Below are 27,482 nucleotides of genomic sequence, written 5' to 3'. Positions count from 1 at the left end.
GACTGCTGGAATGGCTTGATGTGGGTCATAAGTCTGGAGTCTCTGTTCTCAAGGTTTGCTGGATTCCTCAGTCATCCTCCATCTGATTTCTTCTTGTGTTTAGTTAGCTTGGGTTTCCTCACACCATGGTGATCTCAGTTTAGTTGGGCTTACCAGAGCACTAAATGCTTAGTTGCCATGCAAACTCACAAAGTTTAGGCTTGTTACTGGCACAGTGCCATTTTTGCTGCATTTTATTGGTTAAAGCAGGTCATAAGGCCCCAGACCAGATTCAGTGTGGGAGGGTACTCCAGGAGGGCATGAATACTGGAAGACAGGGTTCTTTGGGGACCATCCTTCAAGGCTAGCTACTACATCAATGTTTATGAAAGAATTCCATAAAGTTAAACAGAATCAATTTCCTACGAAATAACTGAAAGCAAAGGAACGCTCAACTTAATTGTCTTTCACTATACACAAGTCTATACCCAAATCTTTCTACTTTTTCCATGATCTCTCCCAAATATGCCTCATTCAAATTCTTTCAGCACCGCAGTCTCTTCATTAGGTCCTAGCATGAATCTCATATAAATTAAACACTTCCAGATGTTTGAATTCCAAAAACCAGAAAAATTAACATATAACTAATTTAATCTATATATTTGCTTAAGTTGCCAACTTTGTAATTTTAAATTTCCAGGTGAAAAACATTAAAAAAGCTGTTCCATTTACTATTACTCTTGCTTCTTAAAGGAAAATACATTTAGTTTTTTTAAAAAGTAGTCAAGAGAATTTCAGATTGAAAGACAGTCTTAAAGTAGAACAGCTTCCTTTATGAGCAACTCCACCAAGGACGACCACTGGTTCTTGGACCCAGTGTTTGGGAACATCTATTCAAGCCACTGTTATCGAATACTACCAAGATCCTTTTTATTCACACCTTACTACAATCATTTCACATCTTTCCCTAGGGACTGTAATCATATTGCTCACATTGTAAATTTTATAATTTCCTTTTTTATATGGAATCATTTAAATCTATGGGATGTAAATAATACAGTTGTGAAATACTACTACTTGTTACTGTATTAGGATTGGATATTGTTAGCATACTCAGCAGGTAAGAGTTGGGATTCTGGAGTCAGACAGCCTCTGTTCCAACGTGGGTCTGTCATGACCTTGAGCAACTAATGTATCTTTCTGCACCTCAGTTTCCCCATCTACAATGTAGGTATAACTATAGCAGAGTATTTTTGAAGTTTTAATGAGATATTATATATGGCATAGTGCCTAACACATGGTAAGCGCTCAGTATGTATAATTAATGTTATATTCTTACTATATTTATCCATGGTATCAGTAGTTTGCAATTGTACTTAGGATTCTAATATATACTTTAAGGGTGATCTCAAATATCCACAATGCTTTTAAAGAGACTAGTAACAATTAGACAATAGAGTTTTAAAGTTGGAAAGGAACTTTAATGTCATATGATTCTACTCCATTACAGGTGAGGACTTTTAAAAAACAAAAACATTGATACAGAGTCCAGCTATCTTATGGTAAAAGATAGTGGGGGGTTACAATCATCAGATTAGCCTTGTAGATCAGTAAAATATATAGGCCACACCTATACTTCTAGTAGCTTTGCCAGACGGGCTTTCAGTCCCACTTACATTTATAAGTGCCACTCAATTATTGTCTTAGCTACCTGCATTTTTTTAAGTGTCCAAGTGGAAAGCAGCAAAATGCTCACAGTTCTCTGCGAAACAACAAAATTCCTAAGACTACCTAAAAATGGTAATAAAAAAGGACAAGCATGGTTTAGGACATTTATTTTAGGGCAACTGCCAGATTTATTTTAAGCCCTATGCTTAAAAATAAGTTTAATTCACATGACTGGCTTAAAATACTGGAGCCAGGAAAAGTCACTGCAAAAGCATTTAATGAAATACCTGAATTTTGTCTAGTTCTCGTCGGATACGATTTTTGTGAAGATTTACTTCCTATCTTGATTTATACAGTGGATTTTACATCTAAATATTTCTTGCATCTAACACAATGAAAACAGAATGCACATTTTTCAAACAACAGAACATTTTCCTAACCTCTGACTCACAACAGAAAGTTGGTGGACTGTTCAGATGCTGTACAGTGCTTTTTATATAGACAATTGGTTCATCTGTAGCATTCTCCAGTGTGGGGCAAAACATCCACATTTTCTATTATTAGCAATCCTTTATTTGACCTATGAGCAAACCTGAAGATTGATTAGAAATGAATTAAGGTAGATGTCCTGCTGAAAGCAGTGACGAACATTACTTTATCAGCAGATTGGATAACACGTCTCACCCTCTCTCACACTACAGTCAATGAAGCAATTGAATTAGGAGGAAATGGCCATTACTTTCATGTTCTACTTTAGTCTGGTAAAATCACATTCTAAGTTTCACTGAATGTTTTGAAATCGAAATGGCAGGATTACACATCAAGAAGAGAACTATAGTGGGAGTGTTAATCGTGTGAGAGAGCTAGTATGAATAACTTAAAAAATATTGATTTCTTTCCTGAGATTCTTTTCTTTTTTTTTTTAAACTAAATTGAGCTTGACTTCTATTGACCATATCTTCCGGAGTCAATAGTTTAAAGCTCCCCTGACACACACGCTCGCTTTAGGAGGGTCGTGTACTGCACTGCTTCGTAATTTTCCCATGGAAGCAAAGACGGGTTAAACGACGTGGGGTTCACGGAGGGCCGACGATGAAGCACTACTGAAGACCAGACTCCGCTGGTGCTAAAACGCTGGTCCCTGCCGGCGAAAAGGCATCTTGCCTTTAAAAAACAAAACAAAAAAACCTATCTCCAAAATAACAATAACAAGCACCCTTTCTCGCTAGAATTCTGATGGCTGCAGCCCAGAGGAAGCAGAGCTGGGGCAGCGGCCAGGCAGCAAGAGATCCTACTCCGCGTGGATACCCACAGCCGCTTCCCGAGACGGCTTAGCTGCTCAACGCCTGCAGGAGCGAGGGCGGTGCCGCCCGCCGCGCCCAGTCAGCTCCTCCCCGCTGCCAGCCTTCCCAGGCAGCCTGCGAGGCCCCGGGGGCGCCCCGCCTTCCGCCCCGCCCGGCCCAGCCTGGCCCTGCGGAGGCGTCAGAGTGCGCGCGCGCGCGCGGCGCGGGCCCGGTTCCCCTTCCGAATGTCCGCGCCCCGCATGCGCAGTCGGCGCCGGCGGTCTCCGTTTGTTTGAACAGGAAGGCGGACATATTAGTCCCTCACGGCCCCCCTCGCCCCACCCCCCAAGCACTCGCCGCGCGACTCGCCCTTTCGCCAGCCCGGGCCACAGCGCCTCCCAGAAGCTCCCCCAGCCGCAGCCGCCGGGACCGGACTCTCGTCTCCCTCACCGCCCCCTCTCCAGCCCGTCCTCTCCCAAGTCTCCATCGGGCACCGACCTCGCCCTGCCCCGCCGGACACCGCAGCAGCAGCCCCGTCAGCGTCGGGACAAAATGGGAGAGTGAGGCTATCCCGCGGGGACCAGCTCTTGGCCGAGGCGGATCGGTGCGTCGGGCCGGGCCAAGTGGATCCGGGGATGCAGGGCTAGACCGTCTCCAGCGCCTCAGAGAGGAGCGGGCCCGGCCCGGGGCCCGAGCGCCGGCGGCGGCAGCTGGCACAGCTCCGCGCCCGCCCTTCGCTTTCGCCTTTCCTCTTCTCCCTCCCCTGCTGCCCGGAGGAGTCTCCACCCTGCTTTTCTTTCTCTCCCCCCTCCTGCCCATCTCGGGACCGGGAGCCCTCCATGGCGAAGGCGGCCGGGGCCCGCTAGGCTGAAGCACTTCGCCGGAGCGACGAGGCTGGTGGCGACGGCGCTGTCGGCTGTCGTGAGGGGCTGCCGGGTGGGATGCGACTTTGGGCGTCCGAGCGGCTGTGGGTCGCCGTCGCCCCCGGCCCGGGGTCTGGAGAGCGGAGATCCCCTCAGTGAGGGGGAGGAGGGGGAACCGGGCGCACCTGGTGACCCTGGGGTTCCGGCTTCTCCGCCCCGCGGCCGCGAACCCACCGCCGGAGGAAGTTGGTTGAAATTGCTTTCCGCTACTGGTGCTGGTACGAGGGTATTGTCACAGTAGCAGCAACATGTCGACTGGGGACAGTTTTGAGACTCGGTTTGAAAAAATCGACAACCTGCTGCGGGATCCCAAATCGGAAGTGAATTCAGATTGTTTGCTGGTGAGTGGCACAGTTCTCTTTTGCTTGCCGGAGGTTCTGTATTTATTTCCTTCCTCTTGCTTTCAGTCTGGTTATCTGCAAAAGAAAGTTTCAGGTGTGCATCATCTTGGAAAACACCAAAATCTGGTGTTTTTCCTGAAGAGTCTTGGAGTACCATTGAAAGCTCATGCCGCAGACCTATTTATCATTGGACTGGCTCTGCACTCTCTGAACTTTTAGCTCTGACTCAGTTTATCGTTAAACAAAAGATACTTATAAACCTCTGTTGCAGGCGATCATATAAAAAGTTACCACGTCAAAGTCATTACTACGTATATAGTTTGTTAAATGGCGACCTTAGTAATATTAATCCTTCCTATTGGTTTGACAGTAAAGTTGGAAAAGACTGCTTCCATTTACAGCTGTTTATCTCCTTAAGGGTTTAATTTTTAGACTTGTGACAATGTAGAATCAATATTGAGGAAGTGATTTTTGAGCCAAAATGTCATAGGTGATTTGAGTCTGAGGAACTTTTTGCTGGACTATTAAAGTTTAAAATCCAAGATATCTGATGGTAGGTCATCACGATATTAACATCTTTTACAATATTGTTGATTACAAAAGTACTGCACAGATATTTTGTCATAATTGCCTTTTTTGGTGGTGTTGTGCTTAACATTATAACTTTTGAAACATTCTGAAGAAGTTTTTATGATATGAAAGTCCGAAACACTATTTTAAAAATTCTTCAGTGGTTGATAGCATGAATAAGTATCTGTAGATAACTGGAGTTCTTAAGTTTTTTCAAAATCTCCTAATACTAATAGTTGCAAACTATTTGTAAGCAAGTTTTTCCTTTACTGAACAGCCAAAAGTTATGTAATAATCCTATTTTCGCCCAGACAAAACCACGTTATCTTAAAAGTTTCAAGGAATATGTATATGGATAGTAATTTACAACCTTCTCAGAGAATTAATGTTAGATGTCCACAGTATTTGGGATTAAAATTAAGTGAATTGAATAATGCCATTCAGAGAAATAATACAATTTTAAAATCTCATCTTGAATCAGGAAAATGATGTAGATCATTTAAAATTAACATACATTTCAGTTACTCTAAATACCTGTGTATATATTTTTTAACACATATGGGTTTACAAGAAAGTTTCTCCCCAAAGCTTTCTAAATTACTCTAAGCATCCTTGACTGTGAAATAAGAGTTGTGGGTTGTATATTTGAAATGTCACACCCACATTATGGATGCCCTTCATATAGAGAAACAAAAAAGAGGGTTGATGCTTAATACAATTGAAAACATTTTATTGAATAAGAGAAGGAATTAGAACTTATCTTTCTAGGAAGGATTTCTATAACTTTTAAGAAGTCTAATTCTTCTTTTAATATTTATCCAATTTTTGTATATCTCTTGATTTTACTTTGCTTTTTGATCTCCTTATTCCATGAAGCAGTGTTACAGGGAGGGATTAGTAGGAATTTTTTTGGTTGGTTTTAGTTGTCTTCTAGCCTCTTGCCGTAGCTTCATTTGGTGGGAACCTCACAAATTTATTGAAATGTGGAGGATATAAGGAAATGTGAGTCATGAATTCTTTCCTTGAAAGTCCAATCTATTTAGAAAAACAAGTCCTAATCTCACACACATACACAAAAATAAAGCAAAACACTTCACAGATTGAGAAAATATGTGATGTTTCAAATGATTGGTATAGGTAATAAACACTCTTGGATATTGAAAGGAAGAACTCTGTGAGTTGAGAGAGCCACAGTATGCTGTATGCTGGATGGATAGGATTTAGATAGAGGGTAGTCAAAGGGGGAGTGGAAGAAAACGTGAATAGAGGGTGGAAACATGACGGGCTAGCACATGCTAGGGGAACAGAAGATAAAGTTGGAAGGATAGATTGGGGTTAGAGTGTGGAGGATTTGATTGCTAGGCTAAGGAGTTTAGATTATTCAGTATGTTGTGGCTATTAAATATTTATAAACAGGGCTGTGCTAGGGTGAATGAAGATGAATGTGGTAGTTGTGTGCAGGATGGGTTGTGTGGAAAGAGACTGGAGATGGGGTGAGATTTGAAGTTTTTTAAAAAATTATTTTAATAGTCCAGAAATGACTGAAGCTCAAAATTGGGGCATTAGAATGGGGAAGGAGAATTGATGGAATTTGATTGGCAGGGTTGGGGAGAAGGGGCAACCAAGAAGAATAGTTAGATGACTAAAAATTTTAAGCCTGGGTTATAGGGAGACTGGTGAAAACAAGTAAGGTTTGGAAATCGCTTGGGAAGAATTGGCTACAGATAAATTCAGTTTTTTTGTTGTTGTTGTTTGTTTTTATTTTTTGTTTTTTAAAAGAACTCTTTTTTTTTGATAAATTCAGTTTTATATTTGTTGTGTTTGAGGGGATAGTAGGACAACCACAAAGACATGATCTGTAGACTATTGGAGATATGAAACTGAGCTCATAATTAAAGATAACAGTTTGGAAATCATTTGCACACAGATGCAAGTTGAAACTGATATAATGATAAAAGGGTAAAGAACAAAGAGGAAGAGTCAAGAAAGTAGGCAGGTAGTCATGCCCTCTCAGAGTTAGGACAGCCAAGTATCTTGGAGCCCAAAACCTAAAAGAACATAGTCAACGGACATATTCCCCCGTCACCTTTTTTCTGTTGAGTTCCATAATTGCTTATTGATAGCTGTTGAAATTTTATTATATTAATCTGAACTTGGTAAAGATTGAATTTTTCTTTGGAGGCAGAACCCTTTTTCCAGTTTTGTAGCATCTAACATGAATTTTCTTTGCATGATTATTTTATGTTTATCATCAAACATTCATTCATTTATTCAACCATGCAGAATGACCTACCAGGCAGCTTCATCTTTTTCAGTGAGTCCGTTTTTACTCTTCCCTGTCTGGACTTTGGACATCTCATGTATTGTAGGAACAATACCCTTCTTAAATTGATTGAACTTTCCCTATTATTTTGGCCTTTGTTGCTTTATTTAGCTGATACTTATTGAGTATGTATTTTGTGCCATGTGCAACACTCAAGTTCTAATATTTTTTTGGTAATCTCAGAAAATAAAGTTGTCAAATTATGTTTTCTTGACCAGACCTACTCTTCAGAAATGAAAGTTCCTACACCTTTTGATTTCTGAAGAGTTTGTTGGCATAGGTCTTTTTAAAAAAATTTTAGTTAATTAATTAATTAATTTATTTTTGGCTGCCTTGGGTCTTTGTTGCTGCCTGTCGATTTTCTCTAGTTGTGGCGAGCAGAGGCTACTCTTCGTTGTGGTGTGGGGGCTTCTCATTGCGGTGGCTTCTCCTTGTGGAGTACAGGCTCTAGGCGCATGGGCTTCAGTAGTTGTGGCTCATGGGCTCTAGAGTGCAGGCTCACTAGTTGTGGTGCACGGGCTTAGTTGCTCCGTGGCATGTGGGATCTTCCTGGCCCAGGGCTTGAACCCCCTGCATTGGCAGGCGGATTCTTAACCACTGTGCCACCAGGGAAGTCCCTGGCATAGGGCTTTTAAACCACCTCACCCACAAAGAAAACAGCTTTTTTTGTTGAGTATTAGTAGTTATAAAATAATGTAGCTGATAGAAGCCTTGATAAATGATTTCTTCAACTTTTTCTTGAACACATAATTTATTTTAAAAACCAGGTAAGCCCATTTTTCATATTGCAAATGTAAATGCTAAAATAGTCTGCAGATGCTAAGGTAATACGGTACCTAGTCACTCGTTTCCTAGATCATCCAAATTACTCAGCGTTGGTTTTCTGTAAGTCAGATTCTTTCCAGTGTCCTAATGGTTCTCTTACTGTCCACGTTATAGTTTATAGTGATAATCAAGAGCTGTTTTTCTTTTTCCAACTTTTTTTTTAAACCTTAGAATTATTTTATCTAAGGTTTGTTAACAATTTCTCAATAGTTTTGAGTACCTCTGAAAACAGTAAGGAATGGAGTTTAATTAATGTTTATTTTTCCAGAGGCAAAAATGGCTACAATTTGTAAGCTAAAAAGGAAAAACAAAGGCAGGTGAGTGGGAAGGTTAGGTATATATTTGTCTTGAGGTTTGACATACATTTCTTGAAAATAAAGCTATCTGACTGTAGCATCTTTTTTTTTTTAGTTTTTGTTTCTGACCTTTTTTTTCTAGTTTTGTTTAGTTGTTGGAGGTGTAACAATGAGTGAGTGGCATAGAGGGAAGGCAACCAATAACAGATGAACAGTGCATACTGAGTTCCAACACTGCTGTCCCCTTTGTACGTATTTGTTGCTACCATCATTCATTAGTCAGTTTTTCAGAATGTAGAAGGCAAATGTAAATGAAGTTTTGAGTTTTTCCTCTTTAAATTCTCTTTTTCTGGGCTTCCTTGACCTAGTGCTTTTCCATCTTTACATTGCTGACTTCTTTTTCCTTCAGCCACAGTCTTTGGCCCGTAATACTTAGCTTTCTCTTCACCTGTCTTGGAGAATTCATCCATTCTTATATCTTCAGCTGCTATCATCTCTGTACCCATGATATCCAGGTCTTTATTTTTTAGTCTTTTTGCTGTTTTTGAATCCTGAATACCTGACTGCCTATTAGGCATCTCTACTTGGATGTCATATTTTTACTCAAATTACTAATATTCCAAAATAAGCTTCATGTCACATAACTTACCTGTTTTGTCATTAACACTGCTAGTGTGCCTGTCACTCAAATGGAACTTTTGTTGTATACTTTAACTTTGACAATCCTAGGTCACATGTTGGATTATTTCAAAAGATTGTGGCTAGCATTCCAGATTTTAGATTATTGCTGTATAGTCCCTCTGTGTGTCCTGCCAGTTGCATTGATCACATTTGGGGTTATATTACTGTTGGTGGAATGAAAAGACTTGAGGTCATTAAGTCTTTGGGCCTTAAAGCTATATGCTTGCTAGTGTTCATAATTCATGAGTTAATGAGTGTTACCAGTATCTGTTGCATATCTGGTTAGTTTGGATCAGACTGTTTTGAGGTCATTCATTCAGCAAATCTTTGTGTAGGTTCTAAACGTGGATTCAAATGTAGGCTCTGTCGTGTACTTACCAGATGATTTTAGGTGAATTATTTTAACCTCTCAAAGCTTGTTTCATCTTCAGGAAAGTGGAGGGATAATAGTACTAGATTTTCGTAAAGATTAAATAATGTAGACAAAGCAATTATCACAACATGTGACATTTAGTAAGCATTTGTTAATTGGTAACTATTATTTTTGTCATATTTATAGTATTCCTGTTATATGCTAGTCACTGTGCTTAGGCTGGAAGTTGATATTTATTGTCTTCTCTAAGTGTAAAGTAATTTATCTGGCACTTCAAACCATGCTTGTAAATTCATAATCCAGCTATACTTTATTTGAAGTGTCCAAGCCAGTTGTTACTGACAATGGAGACATTTAGATGAGATTCAGTAGAATGAGGAGGGGCTTTTGGAGATTGTTTATTCATTTAGTCATGATTTATAACATACCTACTTTGTGCTAAGGGTTCAGATTGATAAAAAAGATAGTTGGGAGCTGGTTTACAGAGATTTAGTTATCTTACTCTCTTTCTGTGTGTATCTTATACTTTCACTATTCTGTTAAACAGCCCTTATTGCACCACAAGAACCCTGTGGGTGTATAGAGAGGTGGCTCAGAGTAATAGCTGAGACATGAATTGGGCCATTCATTAATCTCTTGAGTCAGAGCTGTTTTTAATCCAGAAGAAGGAACCACAGATAATATTTTATAATGAACAAAGAGTAAATTCCCAGTTTTATTTTATTTTATTTATTTATTTTTAAAATTTATTTTTTTTTGGCTGTGTTGGGTCTTCGTTGCTGTGCACAGGCTTTCTCTAGTTGCAGCCAGCGGGGGCTACTCTTCGTTGCGGTGCGCGGGCTTCTCATCGTGGTGGCTTCTCTTGTTGCGGAGCACCGGCTCTAGGCTCGCGGGCTCAGTAGTTGTTACTTGCAGGCTCTAGAGTGCAGGCTCAGCAGTTGTGGCACACGGACTCAGTAGTTGTGACTTGCAGGCTCTAGAGCACAGGCTCAGTAGTTGTGGCGCACGGGCTCAGTTGCTCTGCAGCATGTGGGATCGTCCTGGACCAGGGCTCGTCCCCTGCATTGGCAGGTGGATTCTTAACCACTGCACCACCAGGGAAGCCCCAATTCCCAGTTTTAGATTAGATTTTGCATAACTTTACAATTTAGTTTTATTTCATGATTTTAAATTTTGATGTGTTTATATGGTAAAAACTAGAGATTCTGATATATGACAGAAAGGCCCACATATCAGGAAGTACTACATACGGAGTTCTGTTGCTGAAGATAGTCTAGTAGCTCCCCTTCCCCATGACCATCCCCACTAAAAAAGAGGTACATCCATTTAGTTTAAGCCCAGAACATAGCTGATGAATACCCCACACATGTATGTACAAGGAGGTGAACAGATACTACTGCATTTCACAATGGAAAATATTCTTTAAAATATCCTGTTAGCATGGTATAGTGAAAAGTACACTGGACTGGAAATTCAGAGCACTGGCATATCCTTGTTTTGCTGTTAACTCTCTGTGTAGCCAAGTAAATCTTTTTTCTCATCTGGGCTTCATCTTCCCCAATGAAGAATTGGACCATGTAGTTGCTAATGTCCATTGTGTCTCTAAAAATTCTATAAGTCTTTGTTTATTATAATTCCATAAACATTTAAAAAGTTATGATTTATTATTTAAGAAGGAAAATTTTAAAGTTAAGTGATTTGGGGGTAGAAGTATAAGAATAGGAACCATCTTTGGTAAGTGCTATTTTTGCAACTAGTTCTACATAGCCTTAGAAGATCATCCTAAGATAACTTTTAATTGTTATATTTGGCAGTTATTCTTTTTTGCATTTGTGACTTGTGTCATAATTGTAGGGGTTTGTGCTTTTTAAACAGAGAAAGTAGTAATTGAGTTACTTATCTGTTTTCCACTAAAATGTATACATGTACTAGTTTACTTTTCTAATGTGTCTGCCCTTCCTGTTTGGGATTGTGAGATGTAAGAGTACATTTTCATAATAGTTTCTAAACATTTAGTAGGAACTTGAATGTTCAAATTAACATTCAAAGTTTGATGTCTTAGGAGAGAGGTTGTCTTAAACATGTATCATATTTTAAAGCATACCCTAACCTGTGTCCCTCCTTTATTCCTATGTTTATTTTTATTATTTAATTTTAGTTTATTGTTATTCCCATACTTTATTTATAGTCTTTATTCCATACTTTCTATACTGATTTTTGGCAAGAAATTGAAATTTTACCTTAGATTGTTCCCTGGAACTAATTTTGAAATAGTGAACTACAGTTAACTCTTCTTTTTTCTCTTTGCTGTTATTCATTCATTAATGAATAATGAATTCATTTATTCAGCAAATATTTATTTGCTGTGTACTGTGTGCTAGGTGCTCTGGTAGGCACTGGGGACCCCATGGTGAGTAAAAGCAAAGGGCTCTGCCTTCATGGAACTTACAGTCCCAGGAACAGGATAAGTTATGAGCAGATTTAAATGGGGTAAGGCTTGAAGGGGAGGTAAGAGATATGATCATGCCTTTTCTCTTAGGTGGAGTATATTTAAAGACTTGTGGTGAATTAGTCTAAGTGTATAATTTTCAGATATGTCTGTAGATTGTATGTACTGGATTCCCTTGAGGACTTGTTAAAAATGGAACCTGAGCCCATGCCCAGACAAAGTCAGAATTTTGGGGTATGAGTCCTAGGATCCTGCATGAGATGTGGATTCTTAGACATGCTCAAGTTTGAAAACTATGGTTTTAGTGGGAAAAACATGGATTTTTGTTTTGTTTGGTAATTTTATAAATGAAAAATTTCAAACATACACCAGTAGGGAAAATAGCATAGTGAACCCCCATTACTCAGATTCTGCAGTTTTCAAAATTTTGTCATACTTGCTTCATCAAACATCCTTTTTCTTGCAAAAATATTTTAAAGCAAATTCCAGATATTGTCATTTCACCCTTACATACTTCAGTAAACATCTCAAAAAAATTTTTTTTCTTACATTACCACAATGGCCATTATCGTGTCTAACAAAATTAAAAGTACCTTGGTACCGTTAATTCCCAGTTTATATTCAGATTTCTCTGGTTGTCTAAAACGATGTCTTTTTTTGCAGTCGCCTTATTAGAATCTAGATTCGGACAAAGTCTACATGTTGCTTTTGTTTGTTAGGTCTTTTAAGTCTCTTTTTAATGTAGAGCAGTTTTTTCCCCCATCTCCTCGATCTGCCACCCCCATTGTCTTGTTGAAAAAACTAGGTCGTTGGTACCATACAGTGTTTCATATTCTGGATTTTTTTTGTTTGTTTCCTTGTCATGTCATTTAGCTTGCTCCTGTATCTTCCATGTTTCCTGTAAGTTGGTAGTTAGATCTAAAAACTCGTTTTAATTATTTTGACCTTTTAGTCAGGAGTGTTTCATAGATTGTATTTTCTTTTGCATCACATCAAGAGGCATACAGTACCTGGCTCACCCACGCTTTTAGTGATGCTAAGGTTGATCAGTGTGTTCAGGTGGTGACAGCCTGAATAACTTGCTTTGTAAAATCCTTTAGTATCCTTTCAGCTAATGGTTCCATCCATTTATAATTTTTAACTGAAGCAGTTATTCATCAGGGAAAGCAAAATAATGGTTTTCTAATTATGTCATTCCTTTCACATTTATTAACTGTAATTCTTCTGTTAAGAGAATATAAGAATTTAAGAATGTTTACTCATCGTCTATAGGGCTGTTTGCTTACTGTGAAATAGGGTTCATAAAGTACAGGGTGAATGCATCAGTCTTTCTCTTTATTTTTATTTTTTTTAAATTTTTTGTTTTTTAGGTTTTTATTGGAGTATAGTTCATTTACAATGTTGTGTTAGTTTCAGGTGTACAGCAAAGTGAATCAGTTATACATACACATATATCAACTTTTTTTTTTTTAGATTCTTTTAGTCTTTCTCTTTAATTGCCACTTTTCAGAGTGAGATATTTTGGAGGTTTAGTGTGCTAGACATGGCACAAATTGGGTATTTAAGGGAAATTTAAGAAAGGGACTATTTACAAATGTATAGACAGTATTTAAGGAAATCAGTAGGGGTAGTACAGTACCCTGGGACAAGTAACAGTGGGGAAAGAGCTACTACCACCTTTAGGATGACAAGGGAAGAGAGCAATTGGAAGGGTAGCTCTACGGAGAGGGCTTTCTGGCAGGGACTGTGGTTTTAAGTAGAGATAGAAGCATGTTGATCTGGCAGTAAGGGAACAAGGGGAATATATCCCCTGCTGTTATCGGCCTCCCTCCCTACAGTTTCCTACTGTGGTCTCCCTTTGCCTAAAAGGCTGGTATGCAAAAGAACTCATTAATCTAGTCCATAAAGTTCAGCGGATAAGATATACCCAACATTTATTTATTTCTCTCTTTTATTTTGTTTTTTATTTTTGGCATCATTGTGGAAACCATTAAAAATATATATTTGATGTGTTTCAGTCAATTTTTGTCATGTTTGCTATGCTCAGTTTGTCCTGTCTTTGACTAATGGGAGCCTCTTTACATTGACTCCCATCTTATTTGTCTATGATCTTAATAATCTTTGAGGGAACTTCCTTGTTTCTTGGTGTAATAAGATGACCAGGCTCATCTTGTACATACATTTCTTGCCCCAGACTTGGAAATCAGCCATTTAGTGGGGAACTGGATGCTAGTACTCATTACTACTGGTTAAAATTGCTTCTTATCCTTGTTTAATAATTAGGGCTGTGAAATTTTATTTTTGGAAAGAAGAAAAAATACTTTATACTGATAATTCTAGTTTATGTTTATCATCACTTTGTATTTTTTGCTTTTACATGGAAAGATCTTAGTTCTAACAACACTAACATAATTACACATTTGTTTAATTTCCAAGAATGTGGGTATGATATACATGAAAGAAAAACTGAATGGTTGGTGGGTGATGGTGGGTGGGGTCTGAAGTACAGAATTGTACTCTCTAGTTGACACTGTAAATTGTAAACTGAAAAATTGTATGGCCTTGGACAGCTAATGTCTACTCTCTGACCCTTGGTTTTCATTAGGAGTATAGTACAAAATTCAGTAGTTGAAACCATCTCCAAACTGTCTTTAGATACAAGTGTATTTAAATTCCCAACCTTATTAAGAAATTCTGTTTTAGATATGTCTTCTATCCTTTAGTTAATTTTTAAAATTTTAATGCTGTAACAGTAGGACAAAGAAAATGTTTCCCTAATTTTTATCATCCACTCTAAAAGTGTTTACTCATCTCATCCTAATTGTATTTCCTTTGTTTATTTCTAGTAATATCTAGTCATGGAGGCAATATAGCATAGTGGTTGAGAGCATGAGCTTTGCAGTCAGACTGTGATTTTGAATCCCAACCAGGTCAGGCACTTAGTAGCCTTGTGAGTTTGGGCAAAATTCTTAACTTTTTTAGGACTCATATGCTTACATCATCCTCAAATGAGATTAATCACAGACTCTCATAGGGCTGTTAGGAATATTAAATGTGATAATGCTAGTGCATGTAACATGCTTTGCATAGTTCTCAGCCTTTAGTTAATGTTAGCTATCATTATCATCATCATTGTTTTCATTATATGTCTTCATAATTTGTTCTGGGAAAAAGGACTTGTGTTGACCAAGAGCATTATTATCCACCTCCCCATTCCACAGGCCAACTTTTTATTTAGTTGAGTGATCTTGGACAAGTTATCTAACTTCTTTGAGCCTGAATATATTTAATCTGCAAAATGAGAATCATAATAATATTTACTTCATAGGTTTAATCATGAGGGCTAAATGAAATAATTTATATGCAAGTGCTGTAGTTTCATCCAGGTGTTAATAGTTACTCCTTTCCTTGCTCTACCTTTATATTACAGATTTATGAAGGTTCCACTGTAGTTAGAAATACTAGTACTTGGAAACTTGGGAGAAGAGTAGAATGGGATTCTTTATTTGAAATATTTCTTGAATCTGATTTTTGCTTTCTTTTATTTCTGCCCTACTCAAGTCGAAAATTTCAACCCAACATTCTTGGGTTTAGTGGGACACCCTAGCAGTTTGCCAGTATAGTCCATACTGTATCTTTCTTTTTCTTAACTTTAGTGCTTTTGGTCATGTGGTCTTAGCTTCCCTATTTACTTAGTCTTAATTCCTACCATTCTCCAAAATAGACTGTACGTTCCAGGTGGATTTCCTCACTTTCTACAGCATGTTGCCTGCTCTTTCCCACCAGGCCTTATCTTTCTCTCCCTTTGAGTTCTCCTCTATGTCTTCCTCGCCAATTTTCTCATCTTTATAGTCTAACATAAGTTACAACTGTGTTATACTGTTATTTTCTCTTTTGAACTTCTATAGTATTTGTAATCTGTCTCATATAGTTTAGAACTTGATCAGAACTGTGTTGTATGAGTCTAAAGTGTTTAGTCTTACCTCTCTAATGAGAATTACTAATGAGGGCTTAGTAATTTTGGACATTATTATTCAATGAATACTTTTTGATGGTTGTGAATGATTATCTGCCCCCCCCCCATTCCCCTGTTCTTTCTCTCTGAATTAGTTAGGATGCTGTCAGTTATACATGATAGCACTCAACTTGAATTTTCCTAGGCAAAAAGAATTTCTAGAGTCAGAGAAACCTGATCTCATTAAAAGTATAAAGATTCAGTTGAACTTCAGTAAGAACTGGAACTTGGGCCTCAAATGGAAACAAGCCATTCTCTCTCTATTCTTATTCTTGCTTTGTGTTGTCATTCGGACTGTAGACTGGTTTTAGTCACTTGTGTGGAAGACACCGTTGCCCAGAGTGCTGGAGCTTTATATCTAACAGCTTCAGCTTCAAGCACTGATTTTAAATCTTGGAGTCTCAAATCCAGAGCTCTGGAGCAAAAGATGCATCGATTCAGCTTGGGTCAGGTGCTCACCCCTCAACTAATCTCTTGTGATAAGGATCACATGAGAACTATGAGAATGGGGAAGCAGTTTCTAGGAAAAGAAGAGCAGTGGGGCAAGGCAGACTATAACATAGATGTTCCTTATACCACTCCTCACTTCCCTCTTTTTTTTGACCTTGGCTGGATCGCTTAAACTCTCTTCAACAGCCTATTCTTCAGTCTGTGAAAGGGAGTTAATAATAATTTATTTCATAGGGTGGTGGTAAGCATTAAATGTGATCATCTGTAAAGCATGGTTTGAAACCTCACAAAAACAGTTGTGTAAGCTGATGATAAATGGCTGCCCCTAGGTCCCTTTTGCCCTTCTGCCCTGTGCTCTTCTGCCCTGGCCCCAAAGCTTTTTTGTTTGTAGGAGTTTATCCTGCCATTCTAGGTTGTTAGGTGGTCTTTTGGCATTACCTGTCTCAACCCAGTCCCCCATAGCTTCTATCATCTTTTTGAGTAGAAGAGAATGAAGTTATTAACCTCATATAGCTTTTCTCAGGTGGTTTTAGAGTAAATATTTATTATAATTAAATGAATTATAATCTAAATAAAAACAATGGGCTTATTTTTGTAATTGTAGCATTCATGCTCAGTTCCTGCCCCTTTTCTTCTTATAGTAGTGGCAGAGTAGCCACTTAATTTAGTGAATTGAAAGCTAAGGGCCTATAGAGATTCTACTCCTTTTTACCTATATTAATTAGAAATCTTTATTGTAAAGGACTGAAAACTCAACCCAAATTAATTTAAACAACAAAGAATGTTATTGCCTCTGAATACTTGATAGGTAGATTCTAGCTTCAGGAATGTCTTTTTTCAGGGCTCAAATGATGTGACTGGGAGCTGGCTTTCCAAATCTGCTTCTTTAGTATTGTCTCCTTTCTCAGGTACATAACTCCTTGTGGTTGTAAGGTACTTGCCATTAGCTTCCATGAGTGCTTGTTCAGGCATAGTGGAAGAAAAAGTCTTTTCTTCTAACCTTTAAATAGAGTTTCTAACTGATCTGGCCCACTAGATCGTGTGCCCATATCTGAACCAGTCACAGTAGTCAGAAGAATGGTTTGATGGTAAGCGTAGGCCTCCGTCATGAGCTCCAGTCTCAGAACTGGGAGTGAGTCGTCTTATTCCAAGACAGAGTATTAGAGTTGCATGAGGGAGGGATGGAAATTGGAGTTCAGTTTCCAAGATAGGGGGAAATGACCTGCTGGGCAGTCGCAAACAGCAAGTATCTCCTATATTAGATGGAGATTCCTCACCAAGAGAGACCCAAGTTATGATAGTTTATTCTTCCTTATCTTTTTTGTAAATGACGTGTTTACTAAATTGTTAAGTTATCTAACATTAGAGTTAGCATAAGTATTGTCAACTAGTTGCTAAAGACTGCCAATTTAAGACCACAGCTGGGATAACATTTGGTCCTTTAATGAAAGGATACCTGTATGCTGCTTTGCCTTAGTGATAAGTCTTCGGGTAACTTAGTGAAAGATTTCCAAATGCCTGTTCATGGATCAACCATATCAAAACCAAATACAGATTCTGGCAGGCCTCACCACAGCCTTACCGTACGAGAATTGGAGTTGGAAGATGTAGTATGCTGAAATTTGTATTCTTAACAGAGTCTAGGTGATTGCATAGCCAGGTTTGGGAAGGACTGAATAGTTGCCAACTAGCTAGACATTATGCCTCCTGCATAATACCTCATTTGGGAAGCTGCTGTGAGGAAAACAAAATAGATGGAAGTGGTAGGATTGGATAGAAAAAAACTTGCCTCCCTTTTAAGAAAGTATTTTCTCTTTTTAAAAATATGTTTTAAGAAAGAACAGGTTATATGAAAAAGAATGAACGTTTTCTGAAAAAGCTGGTTTTGTTTTAGTTTGTTTGGTTGATCTGATTTCAGGCGGGGCAGGAAATCAGATTTGATAAAGAATTCAAGTAGTGTTACCCTCAGTCATCATTGTAACTCCCCAGTACCTTGTTCCTTTGCCAGCTAAAAGGAAAGGACCGCCTGTTTTCTTAGTACTTATGAAGAAATTGTTTAAATGTGAATAGGCTATGAAAGAATAGTATAGTATATGTAAAAAACAGATTTTTTAAAAATAAATTCGAAAGAGATTGGAAATTTACTGTTCCTATGAGATTAAAATTTTTTTCCTAAATGAAAACATATTTGAATTACTTAAATAGCTCGTGGGCTTCTGAGCTATTATATATTGAGATATTGATGCTCAACATGTAAGCTCCATGAGAGCAGGTATCTGATTGTCTGTCTGGTTCACTGATGTGTCACTAGTTCCACGAGCAGTGCCTGGCATATTTTAAGTTTTCAATAAATATTTGTTTGTTGTTGAATTACTAGAAAATGTTTTTGTTTGTTTCTGTAATGAAAGCCAAGAACAGCTGACATGAGGTTAAGAGATACGGTGTAATTGGTAATTTATTTAAATCTAAGCTATATCTGTTCTAGGGGGATAATATATTTTAAAACTACAAATGGTATGTATAAAGGTATAGGTGGGTTCCCCCACTCCCCAATATCTTTTATTTTTTATTTTTATTTATTTATTTTTTTTGCGGTATGCGGGCCTCTCACTGTCATGGCCTCTCCCGTTGCGGAGCACAGGCTCCGGACGTGCAGGCTCAGCGGCCACGGCTCACGGGCCCAGCCGCTCCGCGGCATGTGGGACCCGCCTGGACCAGGGCACGAACCCGTGTCCCCTGCATCGGCAGGCGGACTCTCAACCACTGCGCCACCAGGGAAGCCCCCCAATATCTTTTAATTTTGGATGGGGAACCAAAAGCCAATATATTCATCTTTATAAGACTTTTCACATTCATTATTTTATTTAATCTTTACAACAATCCCATGGGCTGCAGATATTATTCTTTATAAATTAAATTAAACCTTAGAAAAGGTAAATGAATTGCCTGACATAACAGCGTATCATCAGTAACTGGCAGGCTTTCAAAGATCCTTCGTCTGTAGTATAGTGGAAAGAGCATCAAAGTTGTAGATAACATGCCACAAAGAGAAGTGTTTCCACAGCACTTAGGAGAGTGCTTTGTACACAGACTGCACAAAGTGAAAAACATTTAAATTGAAAAGTATGGGCATTGGTAAAGAATGGAGTGGGGAAGATGAGGTATGTAGTAGTAGGGAAAAGATCTTGCTAAATGTTTATTGACTAGGTTGGAGGGGGAAGGTAAGTAAGTTCTGTAGTATTTTACTTCAGAAGCAGTGGTCTAGAACTTGACTGGGTAAGGGATGGGAGTCAGTTCTTTGATTGACTGTGCAATGTATTTATTGCAAGGTTCAAATAGCTTTCTGCTAAAACATATCTTTGTCGGATTTGACACGTCTGGAAAGTGAGTATTGGTAGGCAGTCTAAGCCATGAAGCATGGTGATCTGAAGTAGAATAAAATGATGCATGATGATTAATGACACCATCATGCACATTAATTTAATAGTAGACAGTAGTAACATTTTACTGAATTGGTATCAAATAAGATACGGGATGACTTTGGGAACATGTTAAAAAAATTAATATCTGTGTATTTGGTGCAGGGATTACTGTCCTATAACAGAACTGAACATTTATCAGGGGCTAGGGATGGGCTAGGGGATTGACTGCAAAGAGGTACAAGGGAACGTTTAGGGTGATGGAAGTGTTCTGTATCTTGATTGTGGTAGTGGTGGTGGTTATACAGCTGTTTGTCGAAATTCATTGAACTATAAACCTAAAAAGGATGAATTTTATTTTACGTAAATTATACCTCAATAAACCTGAATTTTTAAAAAAGAAAAAATACTTGGTGAAAGGATTAGTAGTCCTATGACAGAACTAAACATTTATTTGCTGCTGTCAGTAATATGGCCTTTGAATATGAGGGATGTGTCTGTGTGTGACTTCACTTATGTATGTATGTGTCACTTGGGAAGGACCTGTGCTGTCTGAATTTTGAAATGTGATGATTGAAAAACAACTGGTAATATTTGTGGCCAGTGATAAAATTAGAGCTTTTATGTGAAAATTAGAATTTTGGAAAACTTGTATTTGCCACCCTGAGCTTGACAGCTTTCCAATGTCTAAAGACTTTTCTCATGTAGTTGGTGGTGACATTAATAAATGTGATTTTTGAACATTGTGTGATGAAATGTATCAACATTTGGAAGAGCTCATAATTTTTTGGAAGAGCCAATATTTTCTCAGTGACCAATTATAAAATCATCGATGAGTAAAAGATCTACTCAAAGTACAAGATAGGCCGTTAATTTTTTTTTTTTAATTTACTTATTTATTTTTGGCTGTGTTAGGCCTTCATTGCTGCACGCGGGCTTTCTCTAGTTGCGGCGATTGGGGGCCACTCTTCATTGTGGTGCGCGGGCTTCTCATTGCGGTGGCTTCGCTTGTTGTGGAGCATGGGCTGTAGGCGCGCAGGCTTTAGTAGTTGTTGCATGTGGGCTGAGTAGTTGTGGCTCTTGGGCTCTAGAGCGCAGGCTCAGTAGTTGTGGCACACGGGCTTAGTTGCTCTGTGGCATATGGGATCTTCCTGGACCAGGGATCAAACCCGTGTCCCCTGCATTGGCAGGCGGCCTCTCAACCACTGCGCCACCAGGGAAGTCCACCATTTAATTTAAATATTACAAAGTGAGCGCAAAAAGTTCATTGATACAGTTTCAGATTCCATATTGCAAATGACTTTTTTTTTTTTTTTTTTTTTTTAATGTGTCTGTGCCATGTGGCTTGTGGGATCTTAGTTCCCTGACCAGGGATTGAACCCGGCCCTGGCAGTGAAAGTGCAGAGTCCTCACCACTGGACTGCCAGGGATTCCCTAATGGATTTGTTTTTAAAAATCCATTCTCATGATCTGTCTTTTAGTCAGTGTGTTAAGAGTATTCCCATTTAATGTAGTATTAACGTGTTTGGGTTTGTCTCCCATTTTATTACTTATTTTGTACTTCTTCCCTTTGTTTTTTGTTCCTGTTTCTCTTTCTTGCCTTCTTTTGGGTTATTTATACATTTTTTAGTATCCATTTTAGTTTATATATTGTGTGTGGGGTTGTTAAATAAATTTATTTTTTATTTATTTATTTTTGGCTGAGTTGGGTCTTCGTTGCTGCGCGTGAGCTTTCTCTAATTGTGGCATGCGGGGGCTACTCTTCGTTGCTGTGCGTAGGCTTCTCATTGTGGTGGCTTCTCTTGTTATAGAGCACGGGCTCTAGGCACGCAAGCTTCAGTAGTTGTGGCTCGAGGGCTCTAGAGCGCAGGCTCAGTAGTTGTGGCACATGAGCCCAGCTGCCCCGTGGCATGTGGGATCTTCCCTGACCAGGGCTCGAACCCGTGTCCCCTGAATTGGCAGGCAGATTCTTAACCACTGCGCCACCAGGGAAGTCCCTGTGTTTTTGATTATATTTTTTATGCAGTTTTTTTAATGGTTGCTGTTCTAGGGATTTCAGTATACATGCCTGACTTTTCACAGTATGCTACCACTTTTTAAGGAATGTAGGAACCTTACCACCATAAATGCCCCTTCACCCTCCCCTTTATGTTGTAGTTGTCTTATGTATTTCAGCTATACACATTGAAAATCCCGTCAGAAAATGTTATAATTTTTGTCTTCATTGGTCAAATATATTTTAAATAACTCAATAGGAGAAGAATAGGTAAATTTATCATTTTGGTTGCTCTTCTTACCTCATGTTCCAAGTTTCCTTCCACTATCGTTTTCCTTCTGTCTGAAGAACTTCCTTTATGAGGTGGTTTTTTTTTTTTTTTAAGTAGTCCTTTTACAGCAAGTTAGCTGGCTATGAATTTTCATAGTTTTCCTTCCTCTCAGGCAGTTTTTATTTCATTTTCATTCCTAAAGTATATTTTCAGTGGCTATAGAATTTTGGATTGATAGTTCTTTCCTTTTGATACTTTAAAAATGGTGTTCCACTTCTTTCAGAGGTTTCACATAGTTTCTGGTGAGAAATCTTCAGGTATCCAATTCATTCTCCCCCTGTAAGTAAGGTCATTTTTTTCTGGTTGTCCTCAAGGTATTTTCTTTGTTTTTAGTTTTAAGCAGTTTGATTATGATGTGTCTGGAAGTAGGTTCCTTTGGGTTTATCCTATTGGGGTTCACTGAGCTTGAATCAGTAGCAAATATGGGAAGCAAATATGGGAAATTTTCAACCTTTGTTTCTTTAAATATTTTCACTGCACTAAACTCTTTCTCCTGTCCTTTTGGGACTCTTAATAGCACAAATGTTCCCCTTTCTGTTGTTTTCCCACAGGTCCCTGGGGCTCTGTTCATTTAAAAACAATTTTTTTTTTCCTTTGTTGATTAGATCATTTTTACTGATGTATCTTCAGGTACAGGCGTACCTCATTTTATTGTGCTTTGCTTTTTTGCACTTCACAGATACTAGAATTTTTACATGTTTGTGACAACGCTGTGTTCATCAAGTCTGGTGGTGCCATTTTTCCAACAACATTTGCTCACGTTGTGTCTTTATGTCACATTTTGGTAATTCTTGCAACATTTCAACCTTTTTCATTATTATATTTATTATGGGGATCTGTGATTAGTAATCTTTGATGTTAGTACCATGACTACTGAAGGCTCAAATGATGGTTAGCATTTTTTAGCAGTAGGGTATTTTAAAATTAAGGTATGTGCATTGTTTTTTAGATATAATATTATTGCACAGTTAATAAACTGCAGTATAGCATAAACATAAATTTTATATGCACTGGGAAACTAAAAAATTCGTGTGACTGGCTTTGTTGCAATATTTGCTTCATTGTGGTAGTCTGGAATCAAACCCATACCATCTCCAAGGTATGCCCGCATACTGAGTCTTTTCTCTTCTCATCTCTTTGTTGCTTTTGAGCTTATCGAGGGTGTGTTTTTCATTTTGGTCATTGTATTTTTCCCTTCTGAATTTTCCATTTAGTTCTTTTTTTATTGCTTACACTGTCTAACCATTAATTCCAAGTGTTTGCCCTTATTTTGGGGAGCATTTTAATAATAGCTGTTTTAAAAGTCTTTGTTAAGTCTTTGTTAGATAATTCCAACCTGTGTGTCATTTTGCTATTGGCATCTGTCATTTGTCTTTAACTTTTTGTTTTGAAATAATTACAGATTTACAGGAAGTTACAAATACAGTGCAGAGAGGTCTAATGCACCCTTCACCCAGTTTCCCTTGATGGTTACATTATGCATAACCTTGGGACAGTATCAAAACCAGCAAATTGCAATTGGTTTGATGTGTGTGTACAGTTCTGTGCCATTTTCCACATGTGTAGATTCCTGTAGCCACTGCTACAATCAAGATACAGAACTATTCCATCACCACAAAGATTTCCCTGTGTTACTTCTATATAGTCATATCCCCCCACCCCCCATATCCCTAACCCCTGGAAACCACTAATCTGTTCTCCATCTGTATAATTTTATCATTTGAAGAATGTTATTAGAAAAAAATCATACAATATACAACCGTTTGAGATTGTTTTTTTCACTCATAAAGCCCCTGAGATCCATCCCCATTGTTGCAGGAATCAGTAGTTCATTCCTTTTTATAGCAGGGTATCATTCCATAGTGTGGATATACCACAGTCTGTTTAGCCATTTACCTACTGAAGATAATTTTTGTTGTTTCCATTTTTTGGCTATTAGAGATAAAGCTGCTATGAGCATTTGTGTGCAGGTTTTTGCATGTACAGTGTTTTCATTTCTCTGGGATAAATGCCCATGAGTGCAAATGTTAGGTCATATGATACTGGCTGTAAAACTATTTTCCAGAGTAGCTCTACCATTTTATATACCACCCTGCAATGTATGAGAGATACAGTTTCTCTGCATTCTCATCAGCATTGGTATTGTAACTATTTTTCATATTAGTTGTAATGAGTATATAGTGATATTTCATAATGACTTTAATTTACATTTATTTAATGGCTAATGATATTTAGCATCTTTTCATGCAGTTATTTGCCAGTCAGTACATCCTCTTTGGTGAAATGTCTGTCTATATCTTTCTCCCATTTTCTAATCAGATTTTGTTTTGTTTTTAACATCTTTATTGGAGTATAATTGCTTTACAATGGTGTGTTAGTTTCTGCTTTATAACAAAGTGAATCAGTTATACATATACATATGTTCCCATATCTCTTCCCTCTTGTGTATCCCTCCCTCCCACCCTCCCTATCCCACCCCTCTAGGTGGTCACAAACCACTGAGCTGATCTCCCTGTGCTATGCGGCTGCTTCCCACTAGCTATCTATTTTACATTTGGTAGTGTATATATGTCCATGCCACTCTCTCACTTTGTCCCAGCTTACCCTTCCCTCTCCCCGTGTCCTCAAGTCCATTCTCTATGTCTGCGTCTTTATTCCTGTCCTGCCCCTAGGTTCTTCAGAACCAATTTTTTTTTTTTTTTTTTTTTTAGATTCCATATATATGTGTTACCATACAGTATTTGTTTTTCTTTTTCTAACTTACTTCACTTTGTATGACAGACTCTGGGTCCATCCACCTCACTACAAATAACTCAGTTTTGTTTCTTTTTATGGCTGAGTAATATTCCATTGTATATATGTGCCACATCTTCTTTATCTGTTCATCTGTTGATGGACACTTAGGTTGCTTCCGTGTCCTGGCTGTTGTAAATAGAGCTGGAATGAACATTGTGATACATGACTCTTTTTGAATTATGGTTTTCTCATCGTATATGCCCAGTAGTTGGATTGCTGGGTCGCATGGTAGTTCTATTTTTAGTTTTTTAAGGAACCTCCATACTGTTCTCCATGGTGGCTGTATCAATTTACATTCCCACCAGCAGTGCAAGAGGGTTCCCTTTTCTCCACACCCTCTCCAGCATTTATTGTTTGTAGATTTTTTGATGATGGCCATTCTGAATGGTGTAAGGTGATACCTTATTGTAGTTTTGATTTGCATTTCTCTAATGATGAGTTATGAGTGATCTTGAGCATCGTTCCATGTGTTTGTTGGCAATTTGTATATCTTCTTTGTAGAAATGTCTATTTAGGTCTTCTGCCCATTTTTGGATTGGGTTGTTTGTCTTTTTGATATCGAGCTGCATGAGCTGCTTGTAGATTTTGGAGATTTGTCAGTTGCTCAGATTGTTTTTTATTGTTGAGTTTTGAGAGTTATTCAATTATTCTAATATATATGGTTTGCAAAAGATTTTCCCCAGCATTTGGCTTGTCTTTTCATCCTTTTACCTGGATCTTTTGCAGAGCAAAAGTTATTTTTGACAAAGTCCAATTTATCAAAAATTTTTTAGATTTTTAAAATACATTTTGTGTCATGTTTCAGAAGCTTTCACTAAGTTGTAGTTCTCAAAGATTTTACCCTGTTTTCCTAAACACTTTAACATTTAAATGAGTGATCCAATTTGAGTTAATTTTTGTGTGAGGTGTGAAGTTTAGATTGAGATTCATTATTTTAATGGATATCCAATTCTCCAAAACCATTTATTGAAAAGACTGCCTTCCTCCATTGAATTGCTTTTGTACCTTGTCAAAAATCATTTGGCTATACTTGTGTGGGTCTGTTTCTTGGTTTTCTGTTCTGTTCCATTGATCTATACAGTTGGCCCACTGTATCCACAATTTCCACATCCACAGATTCAACCAACTGCAGACTGAAAACAGTCTGGGAAAAAAAATCCAGAAAGTTTCAAAAAGCAAAACTTGTATTTGCCTGTAGTCAGCAGTTATTTACATAACATTTACATTGTAATTGCAACTATTTACATAGCATTTTCATTGTATTAGGTATTATAAGTAATCTAGAGATGATTTAAAGGATAGGGGAGGATGTGTGGATAATATATACAAAGGCTATGCTTTTTTTTTTTTCTTTTGCCGCACTGTGCAGCTTGCAGGATCTTAGTTTCCTGACTGGATCGAACCGGGCTCCAGCAGTGAAAGCACCAAGTCCTAACCACTGGACTACCAGGGAATTCCACTGTGCCATTTTATTTAACGGACTTGAGCATCTTTGGATTTAGGTATTTGCAGGGGTCCTAGAAACAATCCCCTAGAGATGCCAAGGGAGTACTGTATGTGTGTCCTTCCATGAGTAGTACACACTGTCTTGATTATTGTAGCTGTGTAGGTCTTAAACTTGGGTACAGTTATTCCTACACATTATTCTTTCTCAAAATTGTTTTAGCTTTTCTAGTTCCTTAGCTTTTCCATATAAATTTTAGAACAATCTTGCCTATATCTACAACATGTACAAAAACTCTTGCTGGGATTTGATAGGAATTGTGTTAAACCTATACATCAGTATTGGGAGGATTGATGTCTTTACTGTTTTGAGTCTTCCAATCCATGAACACCATATGTCTCTCCATTTATTTAGATCTTTTAAAAATTTCTTTCATCAGTATTTTGTAGTTTTCAGCATAAATTCTATATTTGCTTTGTTAGATTTATTCCTAAATATTCTTTTTTTATCTGAGTAAATGTAAATGGCATTGCGTTTTTAATTTTGGTTTCTTCATGTTCATTGCTAATATACAGAAATACAGTTGTTTTTGAATGTTGATCTTATATCTTATGACCTTGTGGAACTCACTTATTAGTTCTAGGTGTTTTTTGTTTATTTTTGTGCTGTAGCTTCCTTGTGATTTTCCTCATAGACAATAATACCATCTGTAAATATGGACAATTTTATTTCTTTTCTGATATGTGTGCCTTTTATTTCCCTTACTTTATTGAGCTGGCTGTGAGTTCCAGTGCTATGTTAAATTAAGAGTGTGAGAAAGGACATCCTTGCCTTTTTCTTGATTTTTGATATGAGGGATATCATAGATTTTTGCCATTAAGTATGATGTTATTTTCAGGTTTTTTTGTAGATGTTCTTTATAAGTTGAGGAAGTTCACCTCTATTTCTAGTTTTCTGAGAATTTTTCTCATGAATAGGAGTTGGATTTTGTCAAATACTTTTTATGCATCTGTTAATATCATGTGATTTTTCTTCTTTAGCTTGTTCATATAGTAAATTATATATGAAGAGAACTTTTAAGATATACTCTCTTAGCAGCTTTCAAATATTCAACACAGTATTGTTAACTGTAGTCACTGCTGTACATTACATCCCCAGGACTTATTCATCTTATACTGGAAGTCCAAGCCCTTATTTTACAACTAAGACCTCTTTTCCATTCTAGTCCAGTATCCCTTCTTAGAGCAGCTAATGACTATTGTCATTGCCTCTGTGTGTGTGTGTGTGTGTGTGTGTGTGTGTGTGTGTGTGTGTGTGTGT

General features: G+C 38.0%; 1 protein-coding gene across 2 annotated transcripts in view; it reads left to right on the top strand.

Moving 5' to 3' along the window:
• Positions 1-3,166: 3,166 nt before the first annotated feature.
• The window catches only part of ROCK1 (Rho associated coiled-coil containing protein kinase 1), a 147,936-nt gene continuing 123,620 nt past the window's right edge, over positions 3,167-27,482 (top strand). Inside the window, exon 1 of one of the 2 annotated variants that reach the window (XM_027127564.1) lies at positions 3,167-4,194. In XM_027127564.1, the coding sequence (XP_026983365.1) occupies positions 4,102-4,194 (93 nt within the window). In that variant the 5' untranslated portion in view covers positions 3,167-4,101. The remainder of the gene's footprint in view (positions 4,195-27,482) is intronic. The other variant, XM_027127565.1, reaches the window with a different exon arrangement.

Source organism: Aethalodelphis obliquidens, unplaced genomic scaffold (genome assembly GCF_003676395.1).
Source record: "Aethalodelphis obliquidens isolate GAN/ISIS:26980383/991018 unplaced genomic scaffold, ASM367639v1 scaffold32, whole genome shotgun sequence".
Classification (NCBI taxonomy): Eukaryota; Metazoa; Chordata; class Mammalia; order Artiodactyla; family Delphinidae; genus Aethalodelphis; species Aethalodelphis obliquidens.
The sequence above is the reverse complement of the archived record's forward strand: the minus strand, read 5'-3'. Positions and strand labels throughout refer to the sequence as shown.